Source organism: Trichechus manatus, unplaced genomic scaffold (assembly GCF_000243295.1).
Source record: "Trichechus manatus latirostris isolate Lorelei unplaced genomic scaffold, TriManLat1.0 scaffold00005, whole genome shotgun sequence".
Classification (NCBI taxonomy): Eukaryota; Metazoa; Chordata; class Mammalia; order Sirenia; family Trichechidae; genus Trichechus; species Trichechus manatus.
The window spans coordinates 26,564,156-26,581,130 of NW_004443941.1; the positions used below are offsets into that span (position 1 = coordinate 26,564,156).

Below are 16,975 nucleotides of genomic sequence, written 5' to 3' on the forward strand. Positions count from 1 at the left end.
GTGTGTGTGTGTGTGTGTGTGTGTGTGTGTGTGTGTGTGTGTGTGTACAGAGACAGAGAGAGAGAAACTAAAAATAAAAACACCAAAATGTTAACAGCAATTATTTCTGAATGGTGGGATTACAGGTGACACTAGTTTTTTTTTTAGTATATTTTCTATGTTTTCCAAGTCTTCTAAAATAAAAGCACGTTAACTTTGTAATTGGGTGTCTTCAAAAGAAGCCATACTTTTTAATTTATTGGAGCTAATAACTTTCTTTTTAAAAAATATATGCAGGGGCCTAGCTACAGAAAATAACGCCTAGGGCAATTAGTGTTAAATTGCCGAATGATCTCTTACAGCTGGTGATGGAAACTTTGATGGCCAATTGAAACCATTCATTGGCACCCCGTCTCAAGCAGCATACAGGGCATGCTCCCTACCTGCTATGCCTTAGTTATGGTTCTGATTTAGCCTTATCAAAAACCATCAGTCTTTGCACCTAAGGAAGAATTGATTTAATCTGATTCCTTCTAACAGCTGGTTGACAATGTTGTACTAAAGGAACGGGACAGGGATAAAGGGCAGGAAACAGGGCAAGTAATTTTGGCATATGGATCAACCCCCAAAGTAATGATGACTTTTAAGCTGTATGAAGGAGAGCAGGGAAAAAGGAAAATAAGAAGTAAACAAAACGAGATGCCAAAATCAAACTACCTATTTTGAAAATCCACTTAGGGTCCACCATGACCGAGAAAGGGCAAAGTAAACTCTTCTTCTGGCCCTCTACCCCTTCCCACCAACCCCATGCTCCTGTGCTACCTGGGCACTGTTCTCTGTACCATCTGCCAGGACTCATGGACCATCGAGAAGAGAGTAGAGCAGGAAAGGAAAGTGCATGGGCTCGAGTACAATCCTAGTTCTGCAATTCAGTCCTGTAATCATGGTTAAGTTATGTAACTTCCCCGGGTTTCAATTTCCTTATCAATAAATTGAACTAATTGTTTCCTTGAGTCTTTGGTTTTTTTCACTCTCTTTCGATCTGAACAGAAAGAGACCAATAGTTGTATTTTAGATGGCCACTCACAAGCTTTTAAGAGCTCAGACGCTACTCACCAAAGTAGGATATAGAGCACTTTCTTTATGAACTAGGTTATGCCAATTGACCTAGATGTCTCCCGAGACTATGGTCCTTAGCCTTCAAGCTCAATAGCTCAGTCCCTCAAGGTATTTGATTATATCTAAACCCATTGCCATTGAGTCAATTTCAACTCATAGCAACCCTAAAGGACAGAGTAGAACTGCCCCATGGGGTTTTCCAAGGAGCGCCTGGTGGATGTGAACTGCCAAACTTTTGGTTATCAGCCGTATCTCTTAAACACTAGCCACCAGGGTTTCCAAAACCCGTTGCCATCAAGTTGATTCCAACTCAGAGGCCATTTCAATGACTGTGCAGCCTACGTGCTCTATTATATACATGAATATACATGCAGCACATACAAATATGTACGTAGAAATATCCACAGCCAAACCTATACATGCACGTAGGTGTACTCCCACACCTATTCAACATACACATCTACCTGTGTATCCACTCATAAATTATTTTTTTGTTATTACTGGGTCGTTACAGGACTCTGTATGTTGTAGTATTTACCTTCTTTGCCTTTTATTCTTGTGTACCTCTCAGTATCTTCCTTTGCCTTTTTTATGTTGTGCTGACTTCCCCTATATTGTGTACTGCCTTTACCTTCACCAAAGTTAACACGTGTCTACTCTCTAGTTAGTGATTTTCCCTCCCTCCCCCTTCCATCCCTGGAAACCATCCTAAAATGTTTCTTTCTGTGTGTAAATCTTTTCTTGACTATTGATAATCGTGGTCTCATACAATATCTGTCCTTTTGTGACTCACCTATTTCTCTCAGCATAATGTCCTCCAAATTCATCCATGTTGTGAAATGTTTTACGGATTCATCATTATTCTTTATCATTGTGTATAATTGTTTATTTTTAAATAAACACATGAATATTTGTTTCATACTAGAAATTGTGCTGCATATACAATTTTATGTTTTGTTATTTTACTTAATACAACATTATGAGTATTTTCTTAAGCCAATAAATTAATTGAAAGCTTCATTTGATGACTGTAAAATCGTTATGATCCCACAGTTTGACTATTCAAAGGATAGTTAGGTTGTGTCCACATTTTCTCTATTTAAAGCTGGGACACAAAGTATTTAATTGATAGAATTTTCCTTTATTATAACAAAAGTGAAATACAAAAATTTGAGTCACATTAAGGACGGAGGATAGACTTTTTGAACAGAGTAACCACATACAAAAGGGTTGGACTTACCTAGGAGTCTCCTCCAGGGTCAACTCTGGCAAAGGGTTCCTGCTTTTCCCAGCATACCACATGCTTCTGCTTCTGGACTCATAAGTATTCTCAAAGTCTTCAGGGTATCCCTCTCTATGGTTGGAAGGTTGAAGGAATTCTTATCCCCATCCCCCAGATCCTTATGGAAGCACCAGTGGACACCCCAAGGCAGGGACAAGGAGGTTAGTGCTAGGCAGGGTGTTGGCAGTGTGAGGACAAAATGAACCATTTTTGAGCCCCTATCACCTGGTTGTAAGTACTATGACATCCATTTTTCAGATAAGGAATCTTTTCTTAATCACAGCTAGTAAGTGAGGGGCTGGATTTGACCCTAAATTGTTGTGTTCAAAGCCCATACTGCTCTGCCTTTAAGCAGAGGGCTGCTTGTAGTTCAAAAAGACATAACTTTATCTTCTCCAGTTCCTAACTCTTCTGCAACTTCATTTGTAATGTCAGTGGCATCTGACACACAGAAGGCGTTCAGTAAATGCTGGCTGAGTTAAATTTACAGGTAGATAGAGGAGTTCATTTGAGTGCTGTCTGAGAGACGCTTATATGGGGTGGAAACTAGAACTGAAGTGGCTGCACTTCTGGAATTATCTCCCTTCAATTCAGTGGTTTGAGAGCACAAATCCTTCTGCAAGCTGGGCCAGTTCTACAAATTATGTCACTATGAACTTCTTTGGCCCAGCACCATGTGAATCGTCTAGGGAGAGATGGCTCAGGATATCTGGTTCACATTTTTCAACTGAAAGATTCTTGTCACTCCACCCCAAGCAGAATCTGTCCTTTCTGTCTGGATGAAAAGACAAGGCAGAGGCTGTACCAGAGCCTCATTCCTCTGAGGACACCTGTGTTGCTGTTGTTGGTTGCTGTTGAGTGGATTGTGACTCATGGCAGCTCCACATGTGCAGAACTGAACTGCTCCATAGGATTTTCAATGCTGTGACCTTTTGGAAGTAGATCGCCAGGCCTGTCTTCTGAGGCACCTCTGGGTGGGTTCGAACCACTAGCCTTTCAGCTGGTAGTCAAGTTGAATGCTTAACCATTTATGCCACCCAAGGACTCTGTGGATACTTGTACCAATACAAAATTGTCTATGTGTCTTTTATCTAAAATAAACCTAGAATAATGTGTGGTTTGCATTTATCATTGGGCTCAACACTGTTTGTGCCTCAGCTATTTCCTCATGCACGATCCACACTTTCATTCCAGTTTTCTCCTCTTTCTCTGTCCTCTCATCTCCACATAGTTTTTTTTTTTTTTTTGATATATGTATTGATTTCTGAGAGTAATGAGCCATAAAAATCAAATATGTGCTCTTTAGGTTGGAAAGTCAAATGTTTTTCCATACAGGTCTTTAATTAGTTGAAGGGCTCAAGTAATTCACTGAGTGTAGTTGTTTCTCACAGGCTTCACTGACGGGGAAGCTTCTGTCTGTGATTTCACAGGGGCATCTTTACCCCCTAAGAGGCCGGGAGAGAGAATGCTCTTTACTGAAGTATGTTAATGAAATGGTTGAGTCCAGAAGGTTTAGGAGCAACATATGCCAAGTCTCTATTGTTCATAAGCATCTATGGGCCTGTTTGCTGAACTTGCTTTTATTCACCTGACAAGCATTTAATGCTATTTGTCAACTATGTTTCATCCACTTATCTGTTTGCAGCTAGAGATGCTGGGAGTTTATTTATTTTGTTCCCATTTTTTCTCTTAAATCTCTTTAGAACTCTTTCAAGCCTCTGTACAGCACTCATTTAAAAGTGAGCCTGCTTTCCTTTCACTGTGGACGTGAAGTGAAGGATCCCATCCACAGTGACCAGGTGGACCCTGGGACAGAGTAATGGACAGTAAGTAAGAAATGAGCCAGTGGACCTCCAAAGCCTCAGACCTTGTCCCATGCTGCCACCCAGACCCGCCCCCCCAGCCCCAGTTTGTGCTGCAAATGACTGATTCCTACCCTTCCACACCCACTGGACCTGTTCTGCTGCACCATAGTTAAGCAACTAGCCCTGCCTACCTGGACAAGGTGGTGAGAACTATCGTGCCCACAGACAAGGAAGCAATAAAACATGCCCAGCCCATCCACCCAGACATAACCAAATAAAATAAAGAAGCAGGGTGAAACAAACCTACGATCTATAAATGAAGAAAATAATTCCTGAATGTCTCAGAGACAGCAGACAATATCAAAACCTATAAAAATAAAGGACAGGACGGCTCCAGTAAGCAAACAAGATAAAACATCAGATGACCTTCTGGTAGAAGAAAAGGCCCTGGAACTACCTGATAGGGAATGCAAAAGTCTAATATTCAGGGATCTCCAACAGATTAGGAAAGTGATGGAGAAAAACACAGACAAACCAATGGAAGAATTCAGGAAAATAATACAAGAACAAAATGTCAAAATAAATAATTAGAAACATTACAAAAACAGCAACTAGAAATCCAAAAGATAAACAACAAGATTTCAGAAATGGACAATGCAATAAAAGGTTTTAAGAGCAAACTTGAAACAATGGAAGAAAGGATGAGCAAAACTGAAGACAAATCCTTGGCTACCACTCTGAGAAAAATCAGAGAAAAGAATGAAGAAAACCTAAGGACTATGTGGGATACAATCAAGAACAAAAATTTGTGTGTGATCAGAGTTCCCAAACAGAGGGACAAAATGGAAAACACAGAGAGGATCACTGAATATTTGTTGACAGAAAATTACCCTAATATCATTTAAAAAAAGCAGAGATCCAAACGGTCAATAACCATATACAAAGGAGCTTGATAAATACAAATTAAAACAACCACAATGAGGTAATACTATCACGCACAGGTTCCTAGGTATTTAACCTAGAGAAGCTCTGGCACTTGTCCAAAGAAGTCCATAGTAGCATTGTTCTGATAGCCCAAAATTGAAAATACCTAAATATACATTAGCAATAGAGCGGATAAAAAATTAATGGCACCCTGGAATGTGATATTTGGAAATACTGTAAAACAATGAAAATGAATAAACTATGGCTACATAAAAAAAAAGAAAACTTCGCTAATATCATGAATGATGAAAAGCTGACCATCCAAGAAGCTCAACGAATCCCATATAGGGTAGACCTCAAAAGAAAGACATATCATAATCACCAAGACATATCACAATCACACTTGCCAAAACCAAAGACACAGAAAGAATCCTGAGAACAGCGCAAGAAAAATGAAAAGTCACTTCCAAAGGGGAAACAATAAGACTAAGCTCTAATTACTCAGCAGAAACCATGGAGACAAGAAGGTAATCGCATGATATATATAAACCATTGAAAGAAAAAAATTGCCAACCAGGAATAATATATCCTGCAAAACTCTTGCTCAAATATGATAGGAAAAGTATGACATTTCCAAATAAACAGAAATTAAGGGAATATGTAAAAACCAAACCAAGCTTACAAGAATTATAAAAGAGAGACTTTCAGTTAGAGAAACAACAACATTAGACAACAACCTGAATCTAGGACACAGGACAGCATCAGCCCGATACCAACCTAGCTAATGAGCTCTCAAGGATAAAACAAAACTAAAAGTTTTACAACAGAGAACTAGAAATGCCAAGTTAAAAACAACAACAATATCAGAACAATAAAAGAGGGAATAAACGTGTAGATATAGACTTTTCAAATGTAGAGGAAGTCAAGGTGATATCAAGTAATAAAAGACTGGTTCAAACTTAGGAAGATAAGGGTATATTTCAAAGTAAACACAAAGAAAGTTAACAAACCTACTCATCAAAATAAAGAAGAAAAACATAAAGTCTCAGTAAATATAAAGTCTACAAGAATGAAAACAAAGAGAGAATTCACAAACAAAAGGAATTCAGCACAGGACAGTAATAGGAATAAATAAAATATCAGTACCACAAAAAAAAAAAAAAGCATTACAAAATGACAGCAATAAACTCATATCTATCAATAATCACACTGAACGTAAATGACTTAAATGCACCCACAAAGACACAGAGGCCTGAATACACCCATAAAGAGACAGAGAGTGACAAAATGGATTAAAAAAAAAATATGAACCTTCAACTCAAGTACAATTAAAAAAAAATGAACCATCAATATGCTGTCTACAAGAGACACATCTTAGAAATAAAGACATAAATATATTAAAAATCAAAGGATGGAAAAAATATATCAAGCAAATAGCTACCAAAAAAGAGCAGGACTGGCAATACTAATCTCAGATTAAATAGTCTTTAAGACAATATCCACCATAAAAGACAATAAAGGACATAATATAATCATTAAAAGGACAATCCACCATGATGACTTAACCATAATAAACATCTACACACCCAATGACAGGGCTCCAAAATACATAAAAGAAACTCTTAACAGCACTGAAAAGAGAAATTGACAGTTCCACAACAATAGTACGAGACTTCAACACACCACTCTCAGTAAAGGACAGGACATCTAGAAAGAAACTCAACAAAGATACAGAAGACCTAAGGGCCACAATCAACTAGCTTGACCTCACAGACATATACGGAACACTCCACCCAACAGCAGCAAAGTACACATTCTTTTCCAACACATATGCAATGTACTCCAGAATAGACCATATCTTAGGCCACAAAGCAACCCTCAACAAAATCCAAAACATTCAGATAATACAAAACATCATCTTTGATCACAACGCTATGAAAGTAGAAATTAATAACAAGAAGAGCAAGGAAAAAAATCAAACAGATGGAAACTGAATAACACCTTGCTTAAAAACCACTGAGTAATAGAAGAAATCAAAGATAGAATCAAAAAATTCCTAGAATTAAACGAGAATAAAAACACATCATACCAAAACCTTTGGAACACAGCAATGGTAGTGCTTACAGGTCAATACATAGCAAAGATGCACACATCAAAAAAGAAGACAGGGACAAAATCAAAACGTTAACTATACAACTCAAACAAATAGAAAGAGAACAGCAAAAGAAGCCTGCAGCCACCAGAAGAAAGGAAATGATCAAGATTAGAGCAGAAATAAATGAAATAGAGAATAGAAAAACAATAGAAAGAATCAACAAAAGTTGTTCTTTGAAAGGATCAACAAAATCAACAAGCTGTCAACAAAACTGACAAAAGAAAAACAGGAGAGGAAACAAATAACCTTAATAAGAAATGAAATGGGGGGCATTACAACAGATTCAACTGAAATAAAAAGGATCATAACAGAGTACTATGAAAAACTATACTTCAAAAAATTTGAAAACCTAGAAGAAATGGACATATTTCTAGAAACACACTACCTACTTAAACTAACACAAACTGAGGTAGAAAATCTGAACAGACATATAATAAGAGATCGAAAGGTAATAAAAAAAAAAAAAAAAAAAACTCTCAAAAAAAACCAAAAAGCCCTGGTCCAGATGGCTTCACTGGAGAATTTACCAAACATTCAGAGAACTCACACCAGTACACTCAAAGTATTTCAGAAAATAGATAAGAAAGGGATACTTCTGAGATCATTCTGTGAAGCCTTATAACTCTGATATCAAACAGGCAAAGACACCACAAAAAAAAGGAAATTACAGACCAACATCTCTCATGAATATAATGCAAAAATTCTCAAAAAAATTCCAGCCAATAGAATGCGGCATCATATTGAAGAAAATAATACACCACGACCAAGCGGGATTCACACCAGGTATACAAGAATGGTTCAACATTAGAAAATCAATCAACGTAATCCACCACATAAATAAAACAAAAGAATCACATGATCCTCTCAATCAATGCAGAAAAAGTATTTGATAAAGTCCAACACCGATTCCTGATTTTAAAAAAACTCTCAATAAAATAGGAATAGAAGAGAAATTCCTCCACATAATAAAAGGCATCTATACAAAACCAACAGCCAACATCATTCTCAACAGAGAGAGGCTGAAAACATTCCCCTGATAACAGGAACAAGACAAGGATGCCCTTTATCACCAGTCCTATTTAACATTGTGTTGGAAGTCCTAGCTATAGCAATAAGGCAAGAAAAAGAAATAAAGGGCATCCAAATAGGTAAGGAAGAAGTAAAATGATTCCTATTTGCGGATGATATGATACTATACATAGAGAACCCAAAAGATTCCACAAGAAAATTACTGAAACTAACAGAAAGATCCAGCAGAGTTTCAGGATACAAGATAAACATACAAAAATCAAGTGGATTCCTATACGTCAATAAAGAACCACAAAAAAGAAATCAGGAAAGCAATACCATTTATAATAGCCCCTAAAAAATAAAATATTTAGGAAAAAATCTAACTAGAGACATAAAAGACCTATACAAAGAAAACTACAAAACACTACTGCAATAAACCAAAAGAGGTCTAAATAAATGGAAAAACATACCATGCTCATGGATAGGTAGACTCAACATAGTGAAAATGTCAATTCTACTCAAAGCCATCTATAAATACAATGCAGTCCTGATCCAAACACCAACAGCATTTAACGAGATGGAAAAACTAATCATTAACTTTATATGGAAAGGAAAGAGGTCCCGGATAAGTAAAGCATTATTAAAGAAGAACAAAGCAGGAGGCCTCACACTACCTGACCTCAGAACCTACTATACAGCTACAGTAGTCAAAACAGCCTGGTACTGGTACAACGACAGATACATTGATTAATGGAACAGAATTAAGAACTAGATGTAAATCCATCCACCTATGGTCACCTGATCTTTGACAAAGGCCCAAAGTCCTTTAAATGAGAAAAGACAATCTTTTTAACAAATGGCACTGGCAAAACTGGACATCCATCTGTAAAAAAAGAAACAGGACCCATACCTCACACCATACACAAAAACTAATTCAAAATGGATCAAAGACGGAAATATAAAACCAAAAACTATAAAGATCATGGAAGGAAAAATAGGATCAATGCTAGAGGCCCTAATGTAAGGCATAAAAACCATAACTAACAATACACAAAACACCAGAAGATTAGTTAGATAACTGGGATCTTCTAAAAATTAAACACTTATGCTCATCAAAAGACTTCACCAAAAGAGTAAAAAGTGAAGCTACAGACTGGGAAAAAATTTTGGCTATTACAAATCCAACAAAGGTCTAATCTCTACAATCTATAGGAAAATTCAACACCTCTACAACAAAAGGACACATAATCCAATTGAAAAATGGGCAAAGGATATGAAGAGACACTTCACCAAAGAAGACATTCACGAGGCTAACAGATATATCAGGAAATGCTCGTGATCACTAGCCATTACAGAAATGTAAATCAAAACAATGAGATACCATCTTACCCCGATATTACTGGCATGAATCAAAAAAAAACAGAAAATAACAAATGTTGGAGAGGCTGCGGGGAGATTGGAACTCTTACCCACTGCTGGTGGGAATGTAAAATGGTACAACCATTTTGGAAAATGATATAGCATTTCCTCAAAAAGCTAGAAATAGAAATACCATACGATCCAGCAATCCCACTCCTAGGAATATATCCTAGAGAAATAAGAGCTGTCACACGAACAGACATATGCACATCCATGTTCATGGCAGCATTATTCACAATAGCAAAAAGATGGAAACAACCTAAATGCCCATTAACAGAGGAATGGATAAACTATGGTACATACACACAATGAAATACTATTTAATGATAAAGAACAATGATGACTCTTCGAAGCATATCACAACATGGATGAATCTGAAGGGCATTATGCTGAATGAAATAAGTCAATCACAAAAGGACAAATACTGTATAACACTACTATTATAAAAACTCATGAAAAGGTTTACACACAGAATGAAACAATCTTTAATGGTTACAAGGGAGAGGAATCAGGAAACATTAACTAGACAATAGATAAGTGGTCACATTGGTGAAGGGTAGGAGTACACAATACTGGGAAAGCCAGGACAAATTGACCAAGGCAAAGTCATAGAAGCTTCACAAACACATCCAAACTTCCTTAGGCACCAAGTTACTGGGCTGAGGGCTGGGGACCATGGTCTAACAGGTCATCTAGCTCAATTGGCATAACATAGTTTATAAGGAAATGTTCTATACCCTACTTTGGTGAGTAGCATCTGGGGTCTTAAAAGCCTACGAGCGGATCTCTAAGATACATCTCCTGGTCCCACCTCATCTGGAGCAAGGGAGAATGAAGAAAACCAAAGACACAAGGGAAAGATTACTCCAAAGGTCTAATGGACCACAACTACCACAGCCTCCACCAGACTGAGACCAGTATAACTGGATGGTGCCCGGCTACCACCACTGACTGCTCTGACAAGTATCACAATAGAGGGTTCCGGACAGAGCTGGAGAAAAATGCAGAACAAAATTCTAACTCACAAAAAAAGACCAGACTTACTGGTCTGACAGAGACTGGAGAAACTCCGAGAGTATGGCCCCCAGACACCTTTTTAACTCAGTAATGAAGTCACTCCTGAGGTTCACCCTACAAAGATTAGACAGGCCTATAAAATAAATAATAACACACGTGAGGAACATGCTTCTTAGATCAATCAAATATACGAGACCAAATGGGCAACTTCTGCCCAGAAGCAAGATGAGAAGGCAGGAAAGGACTGGAAAAATGGATGAATGGAGACAGATAAGCCAAGGTGGAAAGGGAAAGGGGGAGAGTGCTGACACATTGCGAGGATTGCTACCAATGTCACAAAACAATCTGTGTAAAAATTTTTGGAAACTAATTTGCACGGTAAACTTTCACCTAAAACACAATAAAATTTTTAAAATGTGGAGGGATCCTGTAGACCCTCAATAAATATAAATAAAAATGTAATTGGGTATAAAAAAGTAAATAACCAAGTCACAGTCTTTAGAACACAACTATAAACTAGGGTTGACCTGTTTTTACATATCAGATACCACTGAAAGAGACACACCTTTATTTCAAAACAAAAAACCCGTAAAACCCGTAAAACCCATTGCCTTGGAGTCAATTCCAACTCATAGCCACCCTATAGGACAGAGTAAAACTGTCCCGTAGGGTTTCCAAGGAGTGCCTGGTAGATTTGAACTGCTGACTTTTTGGTTAGCAGCCAAACTCTTTAATGACTACGCCACCAGGGTTTCCATATTTCAAAAGAAAGGAAGCAAAATTTCGAAATTGTTGCTTTGCTTACCACCTAACTTTTTCAGTGGTCAAACTAGTGTACCAAGGACACACCTCATATGATTAAAATAGTCAAATGCTGATTCATCTCCCAGGCCACAAGCCACAGCTGGCTGCCTGGAAGACTTCATAAAGCCCCACAGAATAAGAGGGGAGAGGGCTAGAAAACAGAAAATGTTGTCATGGCTGATTTTGCCATTAGCTTCATTTAATTATACTGCTTGGAAGTATTCAGTATAACAGCACAGTGATTAAAAGCTTCATAAAATAAATATAAAAGGAATTTATGGTTTAAAAGGCATTTCTAAAAAGTTAAACTGATTAGTTTAAAACACTGTAAGAATCACAGCACCTCTTCCCACTCACAAAATCACCCTGTCCACACCTGCCTATAAATGACCCCTGCAGAGTAGACTGTTCAGTTTCCATGTCATTCATTCCCATCCATTTATGTTTCATGAAGACACACTTGGTGTGACTCCACATTCTGGTAAAGGTCCCTGGGTTACACAAATGGTTTGCACTTGACTGTTGTTGCCGCCATCAAGTCAGCTCCCAACTCATGGGGTCCCAACTATTGTTGTTGAGCGCCATCAAGTCAATTCTGACTCACAGCAACTCTGTGTGAAAGAGTAGAACTGCCCCATAGGGTTTTTTGGCAGTAATCTTTATGGAAGCAGATCACCAGGGCTTTCTCCAGTGGAGATACCAGGTGAATCCAAACTGCCAAACTTTCAGTTAGCATCCAGTGTGTAACCATTGGACAACCCATCTACTAACCTAAAAAAAAGGTTGGCGGTTGGAACCTATGCAGGGATGTCAAGGAAGAAAGCTCTGACAATCTGCTTCAGTAAAGAGTACAGCCAAGAAAACCCTATGGAGCAGTTCCACTCTGTAACACATGGGTCACCATGAGTCGGAATCCACTCAACAGCAATGGGTTTGGTTTTAGTTTGGTCTCAATTTCTGACCAGAGAAGTACTCATGGTGAAGTGAAGGAGAGGACCTGTGTGTAACTCTATGTTCCTCTCCACCAATATTACTCCGACTGAATCCCCATGGGAAGTTGTTTTTCTTATAATAAAGTATCCTTGAGTTAATTTCCCTCCCACACATACCCACCAGGTTCCCTCTGGCCAGCGGCTTGCATGTGTAAAGCGGGGAAAGGCATGTTGTGGGCCCTGAACGGTGACACTAATTAAGCAAGACCCAGAACTGAAGCCCCTATTCAGATACATATGCAAAGGGCTGAGTGGAGAGGTGTGAGGAAAGGGGCCTCGCACGCATCAGTGTATTCCAAGTCTGTGTAAACACCTGTATAATGTAAGCATATAAAAGATCTGTTCAATAACACCGTCAATGTTAACAATGTTAACATCCCTTACTTTGTTGCTTTTCTTAGTATCTTTAAAAGCATACCATTTTACTACAATATCATTCCCGTGTACATAGCTGCTAGCAATTTTATGATTTCAAAACTGTTACACAAGAAAGGAAAAGAATTGGGAATCTATTTTCTTCACACAAAGGCAACTCCCAAATCACTTTTATCCTAACTTCCTTATATGAAAATTTAAGCTAGCTATGTTTCTCTGAAAATTGAATTTCTCTCCTCTCCCTCTCTCCCTCCCTTCTCTCTCCCCTTTCTCCTACCTCTTTCTCCCTCTTTTTCTCAAATTGATGTTACAGAAAAGCAAGTCGCCAGTTAAGCTCCTTCGATCCGAGTAAAAAATCTAAATCAATAACCCACATCTGTCCTGGACAGCATGGAAATGTCAGCGTCCCAACTTCTCTGGATGTGGCATCGGGCGGCCCCGAGCTCGGGGACCGCTGTGATCGCGGGTCCCGAGTGGGCGGTGGCGCGCGGTACGCCCTCACCTCCGCACTGGGCCGATCAGTAGTCCATCAGACCGCTGCCCAGGGAAGGCCGGTGACATCACCCAGCCCCTACCCCCCGGCGTCCTCGAAGAAGTCCCGAGGCCAGCCAAGGCACCTCGGCTGGGACGCAGAGCCCTATTCCTCCGGGCGTGGTGGGCCGCCGGCGCCTGGGGTCCCGCCCTGCCCGGGAGGGGTCGCCCCGGCCCCCGGTCCCCGGTCCGGCAAGAGCCACTCAGTTACAATCACGCAAAAGCAGCCCCTCACCTTTTCCTCCGTCCATGCCGTGGCGTCCCGAGTGGCCCCGCGGGACACCAGGGGCAGGGCGGCCACTAGCAGCAGCAGGTGGAAGGTATCCATGACGCTCCAGTCCCCGCCGCCTGCCATCTCTCGGAGGATGCCTGGGCGCAGGTTCCCGGGGCAGCCCGCGGTCACGAGCCCGGGAACGCGCGTCCTTCGCCTTCCCACTTCTCCACCTTTGGGTCGACAGTGCCCGCCTTCCCATCGCCTCCCGGTCGCCTCCTGCTGCGTGGCGCAGGCCAAAGCCCTCCTCCCTCAGTGCTTGGCAAACCCAGACTGGGCTTCCCGGGAGGTACCAGCTTCCGAATCCCAGGGAAAAAAAGACGGCCGCTTTCCTTGTCCTGGTGAGGAAGGAAGGAGAGATGAGACACGGAAGGGCCTTGAATAATCTCCAATGCTATAATAAGGAACAGAAAGCAGAGTGAGGGTTCATCAGACCCGGGAGGGGGGCGGGGGGCGGGGGGCGGTTTTATGAAGTGTTTTTCCACAGCTCTTTAAGAAGGGTAGGTAGGGAATTAGCATTCACTGAATACTTAAGTGCCTGGCACTGTGCTAGGTGTTTTTCCCATGTTCCCTTATTTAATCTTCACAAGCATGTGAAGTAGGTATTAATCCCATTTTACAGATGAGATAACTGAGACGCAGTGTAGACAACCTGGACTGGAACACTGCTATTTCCAAGACAAGTGAATCTTTTACCTTTTCTCTTTTATTTTTTATTTTTTCCTCACAAATAGTTACCTTATAGGTTACAGAGCATCATACTCTCAAATTGAGAGGTATGGTTGAATTAATTATCTGAAATTTAAAATATTCACAGTGGCTAACAGTCATCTTCTCCAGTGCATCCCCTCAAAAGGAAAAGATCAAAACAATTTTATTTACTTTCTAACATCAAAAGATCACTTTTATCAGGCAATCCTAGCAAAAATAAAACGACATCTTAATTTTGCCTGAAGATTTCTAGCCTAACTTGTCAAGACAATTACTTCCCCATCTTCTTGTTATTCCACAGTGAGAATCAGGGAGTGGCCTGCCTTGAGTCATCTGGTAGCAACGTATAGTTCCCAAAACAACCACAAGAATGCAGAAACAGAACTATTTGCCAGAGAGCAAAAGTTTGAAGGCAATGGAGCCTGCCAGAAGGCCCACTCTATCTTCCTAGACTTGGCTACAAGGGTGAGTATTTTAAAAGAGACAACTCGCCTGGGAATACACTGATCTGCCCTCCTCTGGAGCTATAGGAGAAAACAGAATGGAGTGTCTCCTTTCCTGATGTTCAGAATTGCTAAGTCTATTCATGTCTGAAGGTTTTGGATAATAATTTACATTTCCTGGCTTGAACAAAATTAAGTAACTTCTTTGTAATATTCGTGAACATTCTTCTGATAATTAAACAACTTGGGAACTTTCTATTCGTATAATAACCCAAACCAAACCAAACTCATTGCCACTGAGTTGATTTCAACTCATAGCGACCCTATAGGACAGAGTAGATCTGCCTCCATAGGGTTTCCAAGAAGCGGCTGGTGGATTCAAACTGCCAACCTTTGGGTTAGCAGTCGAGCTCTCAACCACTGAGCTACCAGGGCTCCATTCATGTAATATTCAGCACAAAACCACTATCACATCTCCCGGTATGTATCCTCTCTTGTTCCTTAGGCCAACTTTGAATAGGGGTTCCCTGAGTGTCTGGGTAATAAACAGCTTATCTGTTTTAGCAAGCCTATGTAAAACAAAACATGAAAGATAACATTAATATCATACTATATATAAATAATTCAAAACAAAAAATAAGGAAATGCTTTAGTTAAAAATGTTAATACCTAACTTGATGATTTTTTATACCCTATGGTTCTCCAGTTTTCTCCAATTTTGGTTATATTTAAGTCAATAAGATGCTGTTGAGTTTGGGGTCTTCAGGAAGCTGACTGAGACAGACTTTAACATGCAGGATGTTTATTAGGGTGTACCCTTGGGATCAATACCTGTGGGAGGAAGAGGGCGAAACAGGACTGGGCAGAGGGAGAAGGTGAGCAGCATGGGCCCAGACAGCCTCACCCAGCCCCATGGGGAGCCCTGGAGCTGAAACAACCTGTCAGAGCTGTCCTGCTGGTGGGCCAAAATGAGGTTTAAAATCCTATCTTGATGGGGTTACTTGGGGTAAGTGGCTCTCTGCAGCTAAAGGAGCTGACAGCTAGAGGTTGTCGGCCAACAGCACTCAGACAGCTAAAGCAGTCCTTCCCTGAAGGGGTATCTGAGCAGTGCATCTCTGTACCTACCACAAATGCATCTTATGATGTACTTCATACAAATATAGGACATTTTACATAGTAAGTAAGGCTGGTTTTAATAAATTATTTTTTACACATGCAGGCCTTTCCGATAGCTTTCGATAACTCGACAAATCTAACACAACTGTCTGTTATGTATCCTTACTTTACCTGCAAAAGACCGCTTCAAAGTGTTAAAAAGCAAAGTTGTCACTTTGACCACTAAAATATGCCTGACCCAAGCCATGGTCTTTTAAATCACCTCTTATTCATGTGAAAGCTGGACAATGAAAAAGAAAGATGAAAGAAGAATTGACACATTTGGATTGTGATGTTGGCAAAGAATACTGAGTATACTGTGGACTGCCAGAACAAACCAGTTTTGTATGAAGTAAACTGGCTGTTCCTTAGAAGCAAGGACAGCGATGCTTCATCTTGCTTACTTTGGACACGTCATCAGGAAAGACCAATCCCTAGAAAGGGACATCATGTTTTGTAAAGTAGAGGGTCAGTGAAAACCAAGGAAACCCTCCAGGAGATGGATGACACAATAGTTGTAACAATGGGCTCAAACATACCAACAATTGTGAAGATGACATGTTGTTGTTGTTGTTAAGTGCCTTCAAGTCAGTTCCAACTCATAGCGGCTCTATGTGCAACTGAACAAAACACTGCCCGGTCCTGCACCATCCTCACAATCATTGTTATGCTTGAGCCCATTGTTGCAGTCACTGTGTCAAGCCATCTCACTGAGGATCTTTCTCTTTTTCACTGACCCTCTACTTTACCAAGCATGATGTCCTTCTCCAGGGACTGGTCCCTCCTGATAACATGTTCAAAGAATGTGAGAAGAAGTCTCCCCATCCTCATTTCTAAGGAACATTCTGACTGTACTTCTTCCAAGACAGATTTGTTAATTCTTTTGGCAGTCCATGGCATATTCAAGATTCTTCTCCAACACCATAATTCAAAGGCATTGTTTCTTCTTCAGTCTTCCTTATTCATTGTCCAGCTTTCAAAT

The 16,975-nt window shown here is 40.0% G+C and overlaps 1 protein-coding gene across 1 annotated transcript in view; it reads right to left on the reverse strand.

The window, feature by feature from the left end:
- QPCT (glutaminyl-peptide cyclotransferase) overlaps positions 1–14,064 on the reverse strand; it is a 57,165-nt gene extending 43,101 nt beyond the window's left edge. Inside the window, exon 1 of the mRNA XM_004369553.2 lies at positions 13,649–14,064. Within this exon, the coding sequence (XP_004369610.1) occupies positions 13,649–13,768 (120 nt within the window). The 5' untranslated portion in view covers positions 13,769–14,064. The remainder of the gene's footprint in view (positions 1–13,648) is intronic.
- Positions 14,065–16,975: the final 2,911 nt, after the last annotated feature.